At 38.5% G+C, this 21460-nt stretch overlaps 1 protein-coding gene across 1 annotated transcript; it reads left to right on the top strand.

The window, feature by feature from the left end:
• The first annotated feature begins 1853 nt into the window (after positions 1–1853).
• On the top strand, positions 1854–15591 carry LOC131233991 (calcineurin B-like protein 1). Its single transcript, XM_058230928.1, has 9 exons — positions 1854–2212; positions 3080–3228; positions 9217–9299; positions 10597–10656; positions 10871–10979; positions 11067–11119; positions 11251–11331; positions 11443–11555; positions 15139–15591. Exons 2-9 carry the CDS (start codon positions 3150–3152, stop codon positions 15200–15202), a joined length of 642 nt encoding a protein of 213 aa, XP_058086911.1. The 5' UTR covers positions 1854–2212; positions 3080–3149; the 3' UTR covers positions 15203–15591.
• The last annotated feature ends 5869 nt before the right edge of the window (positions 15592–21460 follow it).

The raw sequence follows: 21460 nt of genomic DNA, 5'->3' as shown, positions 1-21460 counted from the left end.
TAACTGCTGTGGATGGTTCATCAAAAAAAATTCATATAAATTAGATGATTTTAAAATCCAATTAATGGTCGATCGTTCGTCTGTCAAACTAGGACTATTGAGTTTTTCTAATCCAACCGTTGTGTTACTGTTTTTTATATGTTAAAACCAAGTAAGTTTGTGTTTTAAGATCCATCTAAAGGTATACCCACGATTTGGACGGTTTAATTGAAGGTCTCTATGATCCAAGTGTCAGTTCTTAGTGCCTGTATATCAACAACCAGCATACTCGGAGTATCAAAGCTTTTCTCACGACGAAATGACTTACCATGCTCGGTTGGCGCCGTGCGTACGAGACTATAAACCTGGACGGACGCGGATTAGTATTACCCCCGCCCGCCTATAGCCACGAACGGTCAGTTTTGTGGGCACGGTGGGCCCGCCACAGAACTGCCTCTTCGTGACGGTCGAGCTTAGTATCCAGTACGCGTCCTAAAAACCTTTTTGTCGTAAAAAGTTTGCCAACCCATGCACACGTATCCGTGATATCCCATTCGCCACGCGTCATACATGCAATCGTAACATACGTGTACGGGAAGGGCGTGGATTAACCGAGAAGTGTAGCAATAAGTGGGCGAGGCACCGACCTTATCGTCAGGCATCCATTTTCTCATATTATTTCAGGGCAATGTCAACAAACGAGGCCGATCCAAATCTCAAGTCGACCATACTCCAGGAAATGAACTCTCACCGTTAAAAACTCCCGGGGAACATAAAAGTTTTGGTTCATGTGTGTTCGATGACAAATAACTATAACAGCGGGCTTGGAAAGTTTTTAACGACCAGCATTCAATCATCACTGTTTTCCAGTGATACGGCCCACCTTGAGATTTGGATCTGCTTCATTGGTGAGATATCTATAAAACGGATGGGCGGCGTGGATATACTACGCATACAGCGAGGTTAGCCAACGGTCAGGGCCTTACCATGCCTCACGTAATCCGCGCCCCAACCGGAACCAAGATTTCAGGTGGGCCCCAAGACAGGATATTCCACTCATCCAAAAACGGATAACAAAAAAGGACGCGAATTTACCGGCGAAACTGACTGACGGAGTGTATGTCCCACGGAGATCTCGGTAGGCCCCACATATCTTACGCCCTGCAAGCGGAGGTCACACGAAATTCGCGCAGACATGTAGACCGTCCAATAGCCCACGGCCGGACGCGGATTTCCTGCGAAAGCACGAAGTTGCAGCGCCTCCGTGCAAGGTGGGGCTAACCCTGATTTTGATGAGAAATCCAACCCGTCCATCCATTTTTCGAGCTTATTTTTAGATTATTATGTAAAAAATTAGGAGTATCCAAAACTCAAGTGGCCATACGAGATGAAACAGTGGGAAAGGAATGCCTACCGTTAAAACCTTCGGAGGCTCTACCTTTATTTTTATGTGCCATCCAAACCGTCTACAAGGTCATTTTCACGGGGATGAAGTGAAAACACCGAAAACTTAGATCGATACAAAACTCGTGTGGTTATACAAATGTTTCAACGGTGGTCACTAAATCCCCATTGTTTCCTTGGTATGGCTCATTTGAGTTTTGGATCCTCCTCAGTTTTGGTAGGATGTTCTGAAATGAGCTCTAAAAATGGATGGACGGGGTGGATTTCTCATAAAGATCAAAGTTTACCCTACCTGTGTAGGAACTTCCCGCGAAAGGCATGCGGAGGTAATCCGCGTCTCCCACGGGGATTGTAATCACGGTAGCCGGTCTATTCACGTGTGTAAGACTACGAAGGCTCTTGCCTCAGTTTTTCTACCCTTTTGACCTCAGTCGTTTTGAAGTTATATAAAGAAATCACAGCCGTTAGATCTCATCGCCCAAACTCTACCGAGCTCCCCGCTCTTTCTCGAAAATACACCGCCAACGTTCAGATCGAAACCCTCCTCACATTTTCCTTCCTTTTGACCTGCATCGTTGGGCTGTTATATAAACAAATCACAGCCGTCGGATCTCATCGCCGAAACTCTACCGAACTCTCCGCTCTTTCTCGAAAGGTACACAGCCAACCTTCGGATCGAAACCCTTCACTCCGACTGCTTTCATCGTCGAAACTCCAACGAACTCCGCGTTCTTTCTCGACAAGACACCGCCTCAGTTTATATCGAAACCCTCTCGCCAACGTCTCTATCTGCAGGCGCCGGCGATTCTTCCGGCGGATTCTTCGTCGGGTAATCGCTTATCCGATCTCTCTTGATATCTACCTATCTCCGATTTGATTGTGTTGGTTTTATTTTTTCTCGATTTTTCCGGAGAGAATGGATTAGGTAACGAGATTTCTAGGGTTTCAATCTCTTGAAGTTAGAAGATTTTCCGATTTTCGTTCCTTTTGTTTGAAAGAATTGCTGGAATTTTGTTCGAGTTAAACCGCTACTGAAACATCTAACTTTTTGTCATTTTTTCAAATTTGGTACGGAAGATTTTTTTTTTCCCCCCTAATTCTTGTTGAGAACAAAGTATAGAAACTCGTTTCTTGAATTATTTTCTGTTTATTTTTTGTTTTTTAACGAATTCCCACTGATCAGTATTAAGATTTTTTCCCTTTCTGAGTCGTTCTTGCCTATAGATTAGGAATGATGTTCGGCAACATGGCCCCACTGCTTTCTGTTGAGCACTGAGTTGTTTGTTTTTTCAACTTTTGTTTAGTCTTGCATTTTCTGGTAATTGATGGTCTTAGGTTTCATCCACTCCGAAATGTTCGTTGTAAAATTATATTTTTTTACAAAAAAATCGGAAGTGCAGAAACTGTAATGTTTCATCGTTTGTTTGGAAATGTTTCTCTCTCAGATTTGATTTTTGCATGAATTATCCTATTTCTCAACTTTTGTTTTGGGAACTGATTTCTATGCCGTCTGTTTCCTTTTTTTTTCTTTTCTTTTTTCGTTTGAAAATTCAGGCAACCCTTCCGTTCATTTTGATGCTATTCTAGTATGCGTATATCCTTTCCCCTTTCATTTTCTTGATTTTTGGTTATCTTGTGGTTTTCTATATTTTATTTCTCTTTGCTGATGATGGTTATTGGTTTTTTTTTTTGCCAGGTCGCTATGTCTCCAAGATACTGTTTTTGAAGCCTTGGCTTTTATTATTATTCCTATTTTCCTTTGGTAAATGGGCTGCTTTCAGTCAAAATCTAGAAAACAGTTCCCAGGACACGAGGATCCCATAGCACTTGCTTCGCAAACAGCTTGTAAGTCAAAATGGGCTCTTGGAAAAACTTCTTCAGACTGTTGTTGGTCGTTTTCCATATTTATTTATCAAATCAAGGATTAAGCACGATTGATAATAACTGTTTTTCTAGTCATTGCGGGATTTATGTTATTTCAGTGGATAATGTTGTTAGGATTGGAAGAATTACAACCTGGTAGACAAGGATAACTAGAAATACCACTATTCTTTAAAAGGATCTTTCATAGTTGTGTCTTCAATGGTCACCGTTGTCATCATCATCTAAGGCCGTGATAGGATGCATAGGCATAAGCTACTTGTTTGCTGATGGAAGCAAATCAGTTGCTTATGCCACAAAAGTTAGTTTGGTAAACTGTCAAACAAAGAAAAGAAGTAGAAAAAAACTGTCAAAAAAGGGACAAAAAAAAAAAAGAAGATGTTGAACACCGTAATATTGCTTATGGCCTTAAGCAAAAAAGAAAAACTTGTTTTTTGGCTTTTGCTCAACACCTTCTTCCCTTTGTCATGGCTTCTCTATTTTCATTTTTTTAAACTTAGGGTTTCAATTTGAGAGAGAGAGAGAGAGAGAGAGAGAGAGAGAGAGAGAGAGAGAGAGAACGGAAGCTACCGTTGGGTTTCAACACTCTAGCGTGTTGTGATGCATCAAAGACTTTGATATTAAATTTGAAAGATCATAAAGATGTTTTCTGAGGCATTGTCAAGTTTCAAAGTGAATTTGGAAAAAAAGTGCTTTGGAGAGGATCGAGCTTTGGTGTGGATCTTGAAAGATGCCTCACCTGTTTATTAGGTGCAAGTTAGTAGAGTGGTAGATGATATATGCTTGGGCTTGCTGATGGCGATGCGGATGAACTCTTGATCGAGATCTATTTGATACCCAGTGAAAGCAAAGTTTCAAAGTGATTGGCTTCTTGGAAGCTTATTACCTCTATTGCGAAGGGAACATATCCTCACTTGCCAATGTTCTACCAACTTCCTATCTCTTCAAAATCCAGGGGACTGTCACAGAGAGATTAGAGAAGATTCAAATGAACTTATGGCAAGGAAGATGTTTGCCATCTTTACCACCTAATAAAGTGGCAAGATGTTCAAAAAGGAAAAATAAAAAAATAAAATGAAGAAGAAGAAGAAAGGGAAGGGGTTTAGGGATCAGAAAGATTTAGTAGAGGAATTGGGCTTTGCTTTATTAGTGATAGTGGAGATTCGGCTGAGAAATAAATGCTTTGGAGAAGCATCATTCATCCTAAGTATGGGGAGCATATGGTGGCCGGAACCTGGGAGGAGTTGAGGCAACCTCTGATGCTTCAGTTTGGAAGAATATTTGAAGTTGTTCTATACTTTATAAGGAGAGGAGTCGCACCTTGAAGGAAGTAGGGTGAGATTTTGGAAGGACATATGGGTGGGAAAGGTGGTGTTGAAATTTGCCTATCCAAGGTTTTATAGAGTTGTTGTCACCTAGATAGCAAGCGTGAAGCAGTGTTCGCATTGTCGACGAATTGTCGATAATATCGCCAATAATATCGGTGTCGCTAGACTAGCGACACCGAAACCCCCATTTTTCGTTTCTCTCTGGATTATCGGTAAAATATCGGCGATATCTTCGATAATTTTGGATTTTTTCCGACAAAATAGGTAAAAAGCGAAAAAAATCGAAAAAAAAAAACCTTTGATTTCGATAATACCTGGTTGATGGTTGATCAGAACTCGGAAGAAAAGAATCTCGTGGGTAGCAATCGACAGCGCTCGTCTCGTGTGACTCACAAATACATGATTTCGGCGAAAAATCAGGGATTTCGGGAGATTGTTTGAAACCCTCGGTCGAAAATCGCCCCTCTTCGCCGAAAACCCCTCTTGGCAGACAAAATCCCCTTTTTTGTTTTTTTTTCTTTTATGCTTCAGAACTACGGAAGCAAACCGGGCGCATGGTGCGCTTCAGCATACTGAGTAAACTTTTTGGGCCCACCGTGAATGAATGTGATTTATCCACGCTGTCCATTCATTTTTCTAGTTCATTTTAGGGGTAAATCCCAAAATTAAAGCATATCCACAACTCCAGTGGACCACACCACAAGAAATTATGAGAATAATGATTTTCACCGTTGAAACCTTCTTAGGCCCCACAGTGATATTTATTTGTCATCAAACCTTTTTTTTAAATATAAAAAGGCATGGATGAAGGGTTAAAATAAATATCAGCTTGATTTAAAATTTCTGTGGCCACTAAGAAGTTTTTAATTATATGCGTTCAATTCACACAGTTTCCTGTTGTGTGGTCCATTGAAGATTTGAATGTGGTTCATTTTTCGGATCACGCACTAAAATAAGCCTTCATATATGATGAACAGTGCAGATGTAAGGTACATACTTCATAATGGGTCCCACAATTAGGGATCCACCAGAAGCGGATTGGCTGTTGTACCTCACACCAGCTATATAGCTGTTGTAGGTACGTGTCGTGCGAAGACGAGCATTGACACTCCTCGAGCTCCGAGTTGTATGAACGGTTCAAAGGAGATCAAAGTTACATCGGCCCCACAGTGATGTATTTATTATATCTACACCGTTCATCTGTTTTTAGAGTTTATTTTAGAGCATTATCCAAAAAATGAATCATATCCAAAGATTATATGGACCACACCATAGATAGCAGCGGAGATAATGATTTTCACCGTTAAACAATTTGTAGGGCCCACCATAACGTTTATTTTGCATCCAATCTGTTCATAAAAACACAAATATTTGAATGAAGAGGAAAAACAATTTTCATATTGATCCAAAACTTCTGTGACCCCAAAAAGGGATTCAATGGTAAACGTTCAATCCCCCACTGGTTTTTGCACTGTGGTCCACTTGATAGTTATATCTATCTTATTTTTCATCTAAAGGCTTAAGACGAGCTCTTCAAATGGATGAACAGTTTGGATATAACACATACCTCATGATCAAACCCACATAACTTGATGACGTCAGTGTGAGATACACCAGCCAATCCGCTTCCAGACTGCGCCAGAACGAAAGTGAATTGCGTACTGAGTAAACTCAGTGGGCCCATTGTAATTGCATATATCATCCACTCAGTCCATCCATTTTATTAGATGATTTTAAGGCACAAGCCAAAAAATGAAGCATATCCAAAGCTTGGGTGGACCACACCACATGAAACTGTGTGAATTGAATGCTTACCATTGAAAAATTCTTGGGGCCACAAGTTTTGTATCAACCTGATATTTCTATTTTTTATTCATCCATGTCCCCCTGATCTTATGAATAGTTTGGATGACAAATAAACATCACTGGGCCTTATGAAGATTTCAATGGTGGAAATTATTATTACCACTGTTTCATATGGTGTGGTCAACTTGAAACTTAGATAAATTTATTTTGGTTATTATTAGTATAATTTCTTATGGAAATGTATGCTTTTTTGGGCCCCATTAAATGAAAACTTATTATTTAATACATTTTTTTTTACAAATTTTTAATTTCTAAATATGCAAATGTGTATTTAGGCATGTCCTGAAGTTTCATTAAAAAATTTCACCGTTATCTCCATGTTTTCGCGTTTTTCTCCGAATTTCCGGTTATCGGTGATAACGATATTATATCTTTATCTCTGGCCAGCGAAACTTGTAGCGATACCGACAACTCGAACACTGGCGTGAAGGACAACAATGAGTTTTAGGTGGCTAGTTTGCAAGAACATCTTGAAAGGAAATTTGAAAGCAGATGAAATGGGGAATTTTGAAAGTCTTTTGCAACTGTTGGAGAATGTCTTATTCCAGAGAAGGGATGGGTAGAAGTAATAGGGCATTGGAACATGAGCTACATGTTCAAATAGAAACGTTCTTGGCTAGGACATCCACTAGGATGAACAATACATCCCTCCTTGTGCTTGTGTGTGGGAAACCACCACTGCCTAGAGTTCTAGCTATTTGTTGGTGGGTGAAAAAATGCTTATTCTCAACACCACATACAGCATCACCATCACCACCTTCCTAAGTCTCTCAGAAGAGTCAGTAAATCAACTCTTTGTCAATTGTAGTGTTGCTGTTTTTATTCAGAATGAGTCCTTCAAGCTATTTGGCTTTGTTTGGGTTAGTTAGGATTTGGTTTCTGACATTTTCCAAGACAGGAGATAGCATTCCTTTCAAGGCTAGGGGTAATGTGTGACAGAAGCTTACCCTTATGGCTATCCTTTGGTGCTTGTGGAAGGAATTTCAAAATTGAGGAGAGGCCTTTGATTGAGGTGTTCACAAACATTTCCCTTTTTAGCTGGGTTCTCCCATCTGGAGAATTCGTATGCGTTCTTGGGAGGTATCATCTCTCCAATCAGAAGGGGATAGCCAGGATAAATTGGGAAGTCTTCTGTCCAGTAGTGATCAAGGTGTTCTATAACGGTAACGGTGGCCATAGCGGCCACCACCATTAGTCTGTTACCTTTACGATACGGGTTGTAACGGCTGTTACGACCCCCGTAACGGCCATTACAGTCTCCTTTTTTATTGAAACAAAAATCCCAAAAACCTGTATCTGCCCCGTAATGTTGATTAAAAAGTATAGAAAACCTGTATATTACCCATAACAAACAATTACGGGGTTGTTATGGCTTTTATAGGGGACATAACGTGCTGTTAACGGCAATTACGGGTCATTTTTTTTTTCCATAACGGTTGTTATGGCCGTTACGACCCCGTAACGTGTAACGGTTGCCCCCGTTACCTTTACATAATGGCCTTTACACCACACCATGGTAGTGATGCCTTCGAGGTTGTGGAAGCTTTTGTGTGGCCAGTTTTTCTTACTTCATGATGAGCCCATCTGGTCTTATTGGCATCCTTTATGACGGAGAAGGATCAAGATCTCCTTCTCCAATTGTTGCGGGAGAGGGAGATTCTTTTGAGGGAGAAGCTAAAACACTTTGGGAGGCACTTCACTATCTTTCCAGCTTTCAAGGTGATACTGTTATGAGGAATGCACCTCCAATAATAGTGTTTCTGGGAGAAAATGAACTTTCAGTTCCATGGAGATGGCCTTGCTTTTACAGTAGTTTGAGATGGTGTTGATGTTTAACATTTTGTTTTCCATAATATCCAGGAGACAGAATATAATGGTTGTCAATTTAGCTAAAGAGAGGTTGGATGATTGTTGCCTTGTGTAGGGGACTCATTCGCCCCTTTGTAATATTTTCTTTTTCTAAGTAAGACCTTATTTGTTAAAAAATGTGCAAATAAATTTCCCATAGAGCTACAATATGTATGAAATGGTTTCTGTAAAGCTTTTCTTCTGAGGTTCGCATCAACTGCAATGATATTTGAGGCAACCAGTGGATGGTGGTCATGATTTATATCTTGTTAAGAAGTGTCTCAGCCACTGTTGAATTAAGAGCTTGCTGAAGAATGGACCATAGCTCGCTGGATTGTGGATGGTGGTCGTGATTTGTGTCAAGAAGTGTCTCAGCCACTGTTGAATTAAGGGCTTGCTGAAGAAGGGACCATAGCTTCCTGCATTGTGGAGATTATACAATCAGTTCTTGTCTTACAAGAACAAAGTGGCTTTCATCAGTTAGTAGATTCGAAAATAACAGTAAACACACTTAAAAAAACCATTGTGAGTATCCTTAAGGAGTATCATACGCTTGATGTATACTGGGTTTGTTTCCTATTTTTAAACTTTCTCAACACAGATCTGTTCTTGCAAGTGAATGGTTGGAAAACTATTTTCGTGTGTTTAAGTATCTCACAATTGGTAGGTTATCTCTAATTTCGTTGATGTTTTTTTCTGGTGATCCTTTCATGGGAGACCTAATTGGACCACCTGAACAGTCAATTATCATGCTTTTCCAATCTTCCATGTGGAAATTTATTAGGACTGCCTGTTCTTAAGACCCAACTGCAAAATACTCTACCAAGGCATTTAGGAAGGTATATCTGTGACTAATTTGCTGTTTGATACTTTGTGGAAAATGTGCTGACCTTTCTTGTCGTATTTCCAGTCAGCGTTAGTGAAGTTGAGGCACTGTTTGAGCTGTTCAAGAGCATTAGCAGTTCTGTGGTTGATGATGGGCTAATAAGTAAGGTAATATAGAGCACAGCATATGCTTTGTTCGTTTTCTCTTGTCCTTAAATTTCTTGTTCTCTCGGATGCATGTTTGAGCCATTCTGACTATGTTCTCTACTGTTTGTTTCTTTTTAAAAAATGCTATAAGTTGTCCCTAAATTCACATCTAGTTTGTCTGTGCTATTGGCAATTCTCTGAGGTGTTCAGCATTTAGCAAGGGTAAAATAATGAGAGTTTGGAGGGTTTTACTGTAAAAAACCCTCCGTGTGCAACAATTGATCTCATGGCGCATTAACCATCTTGAAATTGCTTTTGGACTATTGGAACATGATTCTGAATATTGGTATCGAGGGGCGTATCAGCCTGGCAAAAAAATGATGTGATACAAGTGTCTTGTATTGCTATTGGACCATATCGGCCCCTACAGGTCGAATTTGTTTTAAGCCAAAGAATTAAGGAAAAAAGAGGAGAAATGAGATATTTAAGAATCTTTTCGTCTTTTTTTTTTTTTTTTTTGGGGGTATTTTGGTTATTCATCTAAAGGTTGTATCAAACAATTCTTTAATAAGAATGTTGTATGTCAATTTGACTTGTTGAAAGTCAACTGAATGGGCCCTAGTTTAATACAAATTAAGCATGATTTAGTGAATTAGGGCACATTAAATTGAAATACAACAAAAAGAAGATGAAAACATAAAAAAGAAAGTGAAGGTTTACCATTCTTTCCAATTTTTTCCATAATGGTCCACTTCACTTCAATTTGTTGAATCCCACTCAAATAATTTGTTTTCATCCCAAAATAGATCTCAATGTAGCCTAAAATGGCTTTCTAAGATCCATTCATGGATTAAATGGAAAAAAATAGAAAAAGAAAAGAAAACATGAATGAAATTTCGAAAAATAAATTTTAAAATTGGGCCTTTATGGGTGTATCAGCGCTAATACAGGTATTGGCTCATACGGCTCATTTTTTAAGGCTAAGCCGATTTGGTCCTGTATCATGTATTGTATTGGCCCTATACTGATGCGATATGGCCGTATCAGTCGACATGATACCAATATTGAAAACTATGTAGTGGAATCTGCTGCAATACTTCTTTGCCTGCAATCAATATATAGTATTTTCTAATGATGGTGAATTGTCTCAAATTTGAGATTATCATCTTTGTTTATGTAAATATGGTTTTCTAATATATGAATATTTTTTTGCAAATCTCAGCATTCAAGAAATATAAACTACTTGTTACCGATCAGAAATGCAAACAATATAGGATAAGCCTTCATTGGGATCTCATTGTCGTTTGTATGTGTACAGGAAGAATTTCAGCTAGCTCTGTTTAAGAACAGAAAGAAAGAGAACCTCTTCGCCAATCGGGTATTCTGTTGTTACTGATTGTGTATCCTTGTTATAATAATCTGTCTTGTTCTGTTTATTTAATTTAAGGAACCATGTGGATGTACTAACGTCAACTTTGTTCATGATACTGATGTCTTCGCCATGTGTGTAACAGCATGGACTGTGGAAGTCCTGGTGGATATTTCTCTATTTCTTGATTTGTTCTTCATATGTTTGACTTTTGCATGTCCAGATATTTGACCTATTCGACACTAAGCAGAAGGGGGTCATTGATTTTGGTGACTTTGTTCGAGCACTCAATGTCTTTCACCCGAATGCTCCTCAAGAGGAAAAGATTGATTGTAAGTTTATAGTAATTTATTTATTTACCTTCACTTGAATAGCATCATATTCTTATATCAGCTTTATGATTTTGATGGAACTTCCAGTTTCCTTTAGGCTTTATGATTTGGATGGGACGGGCTTCATTGAACGACAAGAGGTGAGTTGAAACTAGCTTTTGTGCTTACGTGCGCGCACTCATGCACATGTATGTAATTTTGTCTCTGATTCATGTTGTAACATTGGATGACTATTATCATCTCCTTAACAGTAAGTAATATGGTTTGGCAGGTCAAGCAAATGCTAATTGCACTTTTATGTGAATCAGAAATGAGATTGTCTGATGAGACTGTTGAGATAATACTTGATAAGGTAATCCACCTAGGATTTAGGAAACTGATGCAAGGAGAATCCAACTGTTCTGCTGTTTTTCCATCAGGCCTTTCAGCAAAGCTGCTTAATGACATCGTTTTATGTAAACAGACATTTTTAGAGGCTGACGTAAATCACGATGGGAAGATTGATAAATCTGAGTGGCAGAATTTTGTCTCCCAAAATCCATCATTAATGAGGATAATGACTCTTCCATATCTCAGGTAAATAACTTCATTCCATTTTCCTCTTTAAATTATGCATTTCATGACAATACAACGGAGCTCTCAATGGCTCCATGTTGTTTTTTACATTTGCATGCAAACTCGTGCTTTTTGTGTTGATGTGGGCCCAAAACACTATCATGGGTTTTGTGGTTTGGGCCTCAGTTTGATGCCCTGTTGAACTAAACTGCAATAATTAGTTCAATAAAATGGAAATGATCAAATTGCAATTTGTCTTCCTTGGATTCATGCTGAGGGACAAGGCTCATACTTGCCATTGCTTTGCAGAGGAAATTAACTGCAGTTTGAGGCCTACTTGTTTTGAATAGAAGATCACTGCAATGTGGTGATTTCCTCCCTATTGAATAATTATTGGAATTTAATTCAATATTGCACCTGCAACCCCATCATCATCATCATCATCTTCTAAGCCTTATCCCAATTAATAGGGGTCGGCTACATGAATCCTGTTCCTTCAGACACCTATGGAATGGTGCATCTGCAAGTGCAATTACTGAAATGACTCTGATTGTGATAAGGAGACTGGCTATAATATACTCTGGTTGTCTTTTTAGTTTTAAAACAGCAACTGGGGTAGTCAGTATAGTTATTTATTGATGCCCACTGACTAGTAAAATAATCGGTGCCCAAAAACAAAAGGCAATGGTAAAATAAACTTAAGGGTACCTGATGCAGGACATGAAAATTAAATATGATATGCGAGATTTCAGGCTTAAGATCACGTTAGTTCAGAAACAATTACACAAATTCCATATCCCACATGAAAGTCCAAACATTCAATTAAGGGGAATCTATGCGGGTCCAGGCCTATACATGATAGGGCTGGATCAATAAAAATTATGAACCAAACGATACTCAAAGATAAGAAATAATCATCCATACATGCATAGTAATCAGTCCCTAATCCAAGGGATTCATAAATTCTAATTCGAGGAACCCTAGGGTAAGAAAAGGGGCATTAAAATTGGAGATTTGGGTAATTTAGGGTTAGGTTTAGGGATTTTGGGTGAAAGCGGAGTGAAAGAGAGGAGAGAGACGAACCAGAGGAGTACTGCATGCGTGAACAACAACAATGGCCCAGACGCACGTGCGTGTGATCCCAGCCCCACGTGTGTGGGGCCTACTATTCAGAAAAAGGCCACCTTGACCCTGGTCGGCCAGGGATGGACTCCAAAACCCTCAAATCTCAGTTCGATCCAATGTACGGTTTGTGTATGATGCTCTGCCGAAGTTTCAGCCCTCCTGTAGGGCCAGATTCTGAAATTCTGTTGTGGGGAGGAGAATTGCTGCAATAGATGATTGATTCGAAGTGTAGATGATGGGGTGAGATGAGAAGAAGGGATGGTAGAAGATGGGTAATAGAGATGACGATGGATGGGGGCGAATCGGGATAGATGTGGCTTCGCACCACGGTAATTAACCATTCGATGAAGGGAGGGCTTCACACCTAATTAGGTTTTACAACTCAGAGAGTAGGAAAACCCAGAATTTTTATTAATCTTCAATCAATCAAAAGAACTACAAGGGGTGCCTATTTATAGTAAAATCCTATATCCCAAAACTCGTGCCATGTGCGCAACCTATTACTTGGCGATGAAGTAAACTGAAATAAAAACCAAACAAAGAAATCTAAAACGTTCATGATGTTCTAAATAATAACAATAAGCAAAACCTAAAATATGAAATCAATCTAATTAGTGGGCCACGATCATGAAATCCCATGATGAGCTTTTTTTTACTAACAGGCCCACTCTTTTGAATCAAAACTTCGTCTTCTAGATAGGAGGTCCTCCCTAAACGTCATTATCGATCTAGATCGACGGTGGGGCCCTCCTTCTGGCGTACGAGCGTAGGGGGGGTGGTGTGCATGAACGACGTGCGCGAGACGTCCCCATCAGTACCCATGCCTGCCATGGATCTGGTGTGGACCTGGATCTCCTTGGCCCATCTGGTATGATCTGGTTTAGGCTTGACTCGTAATCAAGCAAGGCTTAGGTAGAGCTCATTGGTTTGTAAGGTCAGGCTAAGCGGGACATATCAGCTGGGACAAGGCTATGATAATGATGATGATAATGACCCTACGTAAGCAATATCTATACAAATTGTTTGGTCCCTTTGTATTTATGTAACGTATGAAGTATCGAGAGGCTCTGTTTCAACACTGAGATCATGGGATTGAGTGCCCATGTGCTGTGTGTGTAGAGGTGTGCACGAGTCGAACCGAGTCGAGCTTGGCACAGCTTAACTCGGCTCGGCCACTAGCTGATCCTAGCTCGAACTCGGCTTGACTCGGTCCTCGAGCCTGACTGGCTAGCTCGGCTTGGTTCGATCAACAACTCGGGCCAGTTCGAGCTGAGTTCAAGCCACAATCGACCTGAGTTCGTCCGTGTAGCATTTTCACAAACACAGACTGCACCTTCAAATTCTCACTGTATGTAAAACAGCAGCAACAGTTTTATAGGTATTTCATCAAACACCTTGTAGGCAACATCAAAATCAAGAAAAAAGGGTATTTGTTCCATTTACATACCTTCCTTGCCACCAGCCGACACTTCATTGGGTCATTCCATCAAACACTTGGTGTGCAACATCAATATCAAAGTAACCGAGTCACCGAACTAGTTCGATCCGAGTCGAGTTGAGCTCGGGCAAGCTCAAACTCGGTTCGAAATTTTTTCGAGCTCAAAAAATTAGCTCGACTCAGCTCGAACTCAGTTCCGAATCGAGTCGAATTGAGCTTTTTTGAGCCGAGTCGAGCGAGCTAACCGAGCTAACTCGGTTCGTGTACAGCCCTATGTGGGTGTGTGTGTGCGTGTGGGGTGTGGGTGCGTGTGTAAAAAAAAGAAGCTTTTGTGGTTCTTTTTTCCTTTTTTAAAAAAATGCATATCATTGTGTTAATGCATTTTTAATGGTGATATCTGTTGTATCGGTGCATGTGCTATTATCTACTTATATGCATTTGCGTTTTTGTGTCTATGCATAATGTATGTATGCATGTATATGCACGTATATATATGGTCATGTATAATCCTACTTTCTTTGTTATGTTACCCATGGCTCAGTGCATTTCAACCTTGAGGCCATGGGTTCGAATCCCCATATTACCTTTTTAAAAAAATGTTAGGGTGTGTTTGGTTGTGTTTTCGGATTGAATCGCAAATATTGGTCTAAAAAAAGCAGAAATAACCAACTTGTTCCTTAGGATTCCTTTTGGAACACCCCAGGCTCGAAATGGCAATCATGTTATATTGAAGATTGACTAGAAATAAACATAATTGCAATTTGATGGCTACTTCCTCATTATGCATATGCAGGTAATATCAGTAATTTCTGTCATTTCCTTGTGATTAAGCTGAATGTTTGCAATTCAATTCACTCATTTCCTTGTGATTAAGCTGAATGTTTGCAATTCAATTCACTTGTGCTTCCAAACACATCCGTAGAGCTAGGGTGTTTGTAAGACAATATTATATGGTTATTTTAAAAGTTGCGATGCTGTTGCATGGAAGATCTGTTTGCTGTCTGCAAAGCCATCTGATTTTCATGTTATCAACGCATGTAGGGACATAACCACCACATTCCCGAGCTTTGTATTCAATTCAGAGGTCGATGAAATCGCTACCTGATAAACTGCCCCTCAATTCACTGTGCCATCCCATGCCAATCGGTTTTTAAGTTGGGTTTGAAGATGGTGAGAGGAAGCCTCAAAAGGGGTCTGATCAGGGGACTAAATGTGCGTTCGTTACCAATATTGTTGGCACTCATTTGTGGGCCCCACTGGGATTTCTCCCACGAGTCTCACAGGAGCATATTTGATATTCAACTGTTTGCATGCAGAGTAGGTGAATGTTTTTAGTAGATGATTTGCAAAAGGGGGTTTGTATCTAATTCTCTCTAGCCAATCAAATTAGTTGTCATTTTTTAAGGAAAAGAAAAAAGTTCTTAAAAAAAGGAAAAAAAAAGAAATACAGAACGCAACATATTAGAAAAATGGACTACTTGTCATTTTATTTTGACTTTTAGGCATTTCATTTCATTCTTTAATTTATAAAAATTCTGAAAATACAGAATATAACATATTCAGAAGACAAAGGAAGTGTTCGGATACAACATTATATGCGAACTTCCACATACTACGTTCTTTAGTATCTCACTTGAGTAGAACACCTGAGCCATGAAAAGGTGGGCCATATCTACACGAGTGACATGTACGTAAGTGATTTTGTGTTAAAATTATTGTTTTTGACAAAAATATTCTTATAACTTTTTGTAAATGACTACGTTGCCCTTTTTCTAAGTGACTTTCCATGCAAGCTTTCAAAGCATCCGGACGGTCGTACCCAGCTAGCACCATTCACTTGGCAAAGTTCTATAGCCCCACCTAGTGTTTGATGCATCGGCATTATTAAAAGTTTTACTAGTTGAGTATACGGAAACAATATTGATATTGTTGATAATTGAAAATGCGGGAAAATATATGAAAAAATGGTGGAATTTTTCAGTAAAATTTCAAGAGATACTTTAAATATGCATATTTATATATTTAAAAATAAAAAATTTGTAAAAAAGAAAAAAAGCATAAGTAATAAAATTTCATTTAATGGTACAAAGGCAGGTGGAATCATAAGAAACCAGTTCAACCATCCCATCCACCTTATCTATCCAACCATCCCATCTATCTACCATTTCATCCAAACATCCATTAACAACACATAATATTTTACTAAGAAATCGTCAACAATCCGAAAGGAAACAAAAACAAAAGATTGCCATCTTGATATCACTTATGCTGCAATATTGATAATATTACATACACTGCATATAACCATGTGCCTATATAAGCAAATTTGAAATGAAGGCTTCTTTTAATAAACATAAATGCGGTGATAATCTGAATGTATAACCTATACATCCAGACAATCCAATGAACAGAACCAACCAAACAATGGAATCGAACAATCCAATGAACAGAACCAGCCAAACAATGGAATCAAACTAACTTGTATGATGGTACAATCCGAAACCTAAATGTATAGCCTATGCATCCAATCAAACAATTTAATGAACAGGAGCAAGAGAATGCATTATATGAACAAAGTGCACATTGAGAATGCATTATATCAGAAATGAAGCTAACACATGAAAGCTATCAACTGGGTTTATAGTGCCACTACAAGCTGAGTCTATAAAGCCACACAAAAGTTAATTAATATAACAATCAACTAAAATTCAACCACACTATTAATAATTATATCAATTGTAATGTAATCATTGAAATAGTGGAGTGAAAGAAATGAAGATGGATAGCAAAAAAAAAAAAAAAATCATAAAAATTGCACGACACCCACATGTGCCATATACCATCCATCACATATTAGCTTCCAAAGTTGGATTTATATTTATTGATTCTACTTCATCCAGCACTGTTATTACAACATCCCGATGTCCTCTTCGAAAGTACTCTAAATGTAGTTCCGCTAGAAGTAGAAGCCTGTAATGGGGATGTTCCATTTCAACATCAGATTGGCATTGTCCCATCCCCTCTTTTAGCATTTTTCATGATGACTTGTACTTCATTTCTGTTTTCTCATTCTTTGAGGACTACATGCTCGACAATTTAGGTCCATAAAAGAAGTTGTCTAGGTCTAAATCAAATTAATTCACATTTCTACCAACATACTCTTTGATGGGATCATCCCATAATTTCCTTCCTAGTGTATTTGGATCACAACAATGTCCGCAAGTGAAGCCATCTTAATCACTTATATGAAAACACAATTTAATCTATTTCGATGTGGATACTAATATCCTAACTCTACATTTAGTTTCACTATTTAGCCCATTCAGTAACATATCATGTACTATTCTCTTATAATTTATATGTAAGAAAAAAATTCAGCAGCATCTCTCATAATTCTCTAAATATATGAATAATTATTCACAAATAAGGCATTAAATCAGTTAAGAATTATATTTCTGGAGAGTATTATGGTGGTCTAACGAATCTCAATATCACATGTAAATTATGATGAGAACAACCTATGTACAAGATTTGGTACAGAACTGTCCACACTTTGAACAGTTTAAAAATCTATACAAAGCAAACATCTCTCAATCCAATAGCATCTCTAAGTTATATACATTTGTTTTAGATATTGGACTATATATGGTGTTCTATAAGATTTTTAAATGGGTAAATATATTTAACGTGAATCTACACCACTAAGTGGCCTAACAGAATGAGATGCTACACTAAACAAGGTTAGAAAGTAATGATTATACAACACTTATCAACCATTTAGATATGTATGAAACGAGGCATTCGGTGCATACACTTGCAACATTACACATGTTACATAAGATGATGGTCATGAGTGAATACATACGGTAAGGCATACAATACAACAGTTACAACAGAACACATGTTACATAATATGTCAACCATCTAGCTATAAATGAATGCACACAGTGCATTGTAAACGAGGCACATAGTAAATTAGTTTTTTAACACGTACTCCTCACACACACCCCACACCCACCCACGCCGTAGTGAGATTTCACCACTTATGGGTACTCGAACTCTAGAGCGCGTGTTGAAACTCCTGGGAGTCTACCACTGAGGCAAGGATAAGGACCAATAAATCAATTACAGTAGTGCATATGTTACATAATATGTCAACCATCCAACCATCGTAAAATGCAAATTGTGCATTGTAAATAAGGCTTACAATGCATTCAAATAAAACCGCATACATTTTATATAAGATGCCAACCATCCAATTCATACAGTTACAATTGCACACATTTTTAACAAGAAGCATCAAACCATATATCAGTTAGAAGAAGCAGACATGAAGTGAATACAATTACATGAGAACGTACATATATTTAGGTATATCATCATCAGGAAGCACAATTATGAGTAAGAGAACCATAAAGTGCATACAGTTACAATAGCAAACGTGATACATTTTGCCATGTATATTATAGTCCCCAAATTAGGGTATCACAATTCCAATTTAGGATATCAAAATCTCCAAATTAGGGTATCAAAATTCTCCAAATTAGGGTAACAAAATCTCTAATTTAGGGTATCAAAAATTTCAAATTAGGGTAACAAAATCTCCAATTTAAGGTATCAAATTCCCCAAATTCAAAGAGTGGTTGAAGTATAGAAATCTCCAAATTAGAACAATGGTTAGGGTACCAAAATTTCCACAATCAAATTTCTTAAATTTTATTAAGGATTAGGGTACCAAAATCTCCAAATTCAAAGAGAGAGGAGGCTACAAAATCTCCAAATTCAAATAGGAGTTTTTTCCCCAAGTGCCACCTTTATTTTGTTAGTGTGTGCTCGGGTCATCGTATCTCACGCAATGCATTATGCCGTAAAAAAATGATAGAGTCCTAGGGCCCCTGCAAGCACAATAACACATGAAGAAAATTTGTAATACTCAAACGCGACATATGCTGCCAGTGCTGAAAAGCATATGGGCCTACACACAAAAACAATATTTATAAATATTCACACCATTGCAGCCACACTTGGCGTTTTACTTTTCTAGATGAGTTCATAAATAACTCTAAAAAAATATTAGTGATATCAATACATCAACTATACAAGCCACACTTGGAATTTATATAGTTGAAAATATGAATGATACTGGTGATACATTGACGATACCTAAAATTTATGAGACTGCCAAAGTTATCGGTATGTATCATTATTGGTGTTACGGTTGAGGTGGAGATATAGATGATATTGAAAATATTTCGATAATATCAGAGATTCCTGACCCCATCAAGATATATATATGTTATATCCACGCCATCTATCTTTTCTTTTTTTTCCACATCAGTTTAGGGAAAGAGCCCAAAAATGAAGGATATCTGGGGCTGACGTCGACCACACCACATAAAGCAGTGGGGACAATGATGCCCACTGGTAAGACCTTCCTATGGCCCACTATGATGTTTATTTGCTATCCTTCTCATAAGGTAACATAGGCCTGGATAAGGGAAAACACATCGTGATGGGCCCACAGAACTCTTTCATGTGAACACAGTACCAACCTGTGTGCTATGTTCCACACTACGCAGTCGAGTCCGAAAAAGCCCACCAAACGGGGCGTTGAAGACGAGTGTGACCTGGCCACCTGGATGTATTATATTCTCGCCGTCCATCCATTTTTGTCTTATCATTTTAAGGCATGAGCCCAAAAATAAGGTAGATCAAAAGCTCAAGTGGACCACATCATAGAAAACATTGATTTGACGTTGTATATCTATCCATGCCATTGGTTTTGTCAGCTTATCCCAAAAATAAAATAGATACAAATCTCATGTGGACCACACCACATGAAACAGTGGTCATTGAACGCCCACCATTAAAAACTTCCTACGCTCCACTGTACTGTTTATTGGACATCTAACCTGTTGATAAGTCACACAGACATTGATGGAGGGAAAACACAAATATCATCTTGATCCGAAACTTCTACCACAAGAAGTTTTCAATGGTAGGCGTTCAATCCCCAGTATTTTCTGTGGTGCGGTCCACTTGAGCTTTGGATCTGACTCATTGTTGGGCGTAAGTCCTTAATGATCTGAAAAACTATCTTTTGAGACAATAAGAGCAAATACAACAAATTAATAATTTTCCGACATTTGCGGTTGGCATTTATTTTCAGATCCCAGTATCTTTTTCTTTTAAAAAAAAAAACTTCTTTTTCAGTTTATCAAATAGCTCCAGGTCCAAAACACATGCTATCAAGCAGATTTTACTGAATGGATGATTCCGATTTAACCCCGTTTCTACAAGCCATGGATGGGATGGTTTCGATGGTTCAAATTGCTGGTTGGACCTTTTGTGTGAAATTATTCGCATGCGTTAGCTTTGTTGATGCTTTCATTGTAAGCCATTAAATGTTTGCTAGATCAATGGATTTGACTTAGTGCTGTTAATGGCTAGGCTTGCCTGTCGGGTTCCTGGGTTTGGCCGTCTTAGCTCTAGAATTGCTAGTATATGTGGCCCAAGGGCTGCACCCAGGCCTAAAAATGAAGCCCATATATTATCTAGGTCAGCATTTGGCTGCCTATGAAGGCCTGTCAGCCTTATCCATCTATGGTTTCCTTAGGGTAGATACAAAAATTCTTTACCTTGTATTTTCTTTAATTATTTAATAGCTAATTTGAATTTGATAGAAATAATCATTTTCTATCCATTGCCCATCTTCCAAACAAGAGTTAAGATGTGTTCCTAATTTAGAATTTCATTGTTAGGCCTGGAAAACGGACGGCTTTATTTGAATTTACAAGAAAAGCTCAGAGCATTGATTTGGAAAGCCTTCCCTCTGGGCTCACCTTGGATTTTCCATCTTCCAACCTTGAATACATCCTAAAAATAGTTCAGATACCAATACCTAGGAAGTTCTATGTATATAGAAAATCCAAGGTGATTTATAGACCAATCCATCCGATGGGGATGTCAGCCTTGATTTCCATATCTCAAAGGATACTGATCGGGTTGGAGGTCTGTTCCATCATCCTAGAAAGTCAGAGCCATGAATCACAACTTTGGTTGATCACCCTAAGAAATGAATCACGCTGGACTTGATCCTAATCGAATAACGATCTAGACCGTTCATCGTTGTGGTTGCACGTTTGGTTGTCATCATCTCCAAAATAACACATGCAATTAATCAACCTTCCAATCAAGGGTGGTGAGAAAATGGCCTGTCATAAATATTTATCATAGCAACGGCAGAATATAGACCAATTATGTGGATCCTGATTTCCCAAATAACCAATTTCTGTAAACTTCCCATCGTTGGTGGCGGCAGAGGATAAACCGGTTACGTTTACGTTTCACATGCAACATGCAT

This window comes from Magnolia sinica, chromosome 18 (assembly GCF_029962835.1).
Source record: "Magnolia sinica isolate HGM2019 chromosome 18, MsV1, whole genome shotgun sequence".
NCBI lineage: Eukaryota > Viridiplantae > Streptophyta > Magnoliopsida > Magnoliales > Magnoliaceae > Magnolia > Magnolia sinica.
The sequence above is the reverse complement of the archived record's forward strand: the minus strand, read 5'-3'. Positions and strand labels throughout refer to the sequence as shown.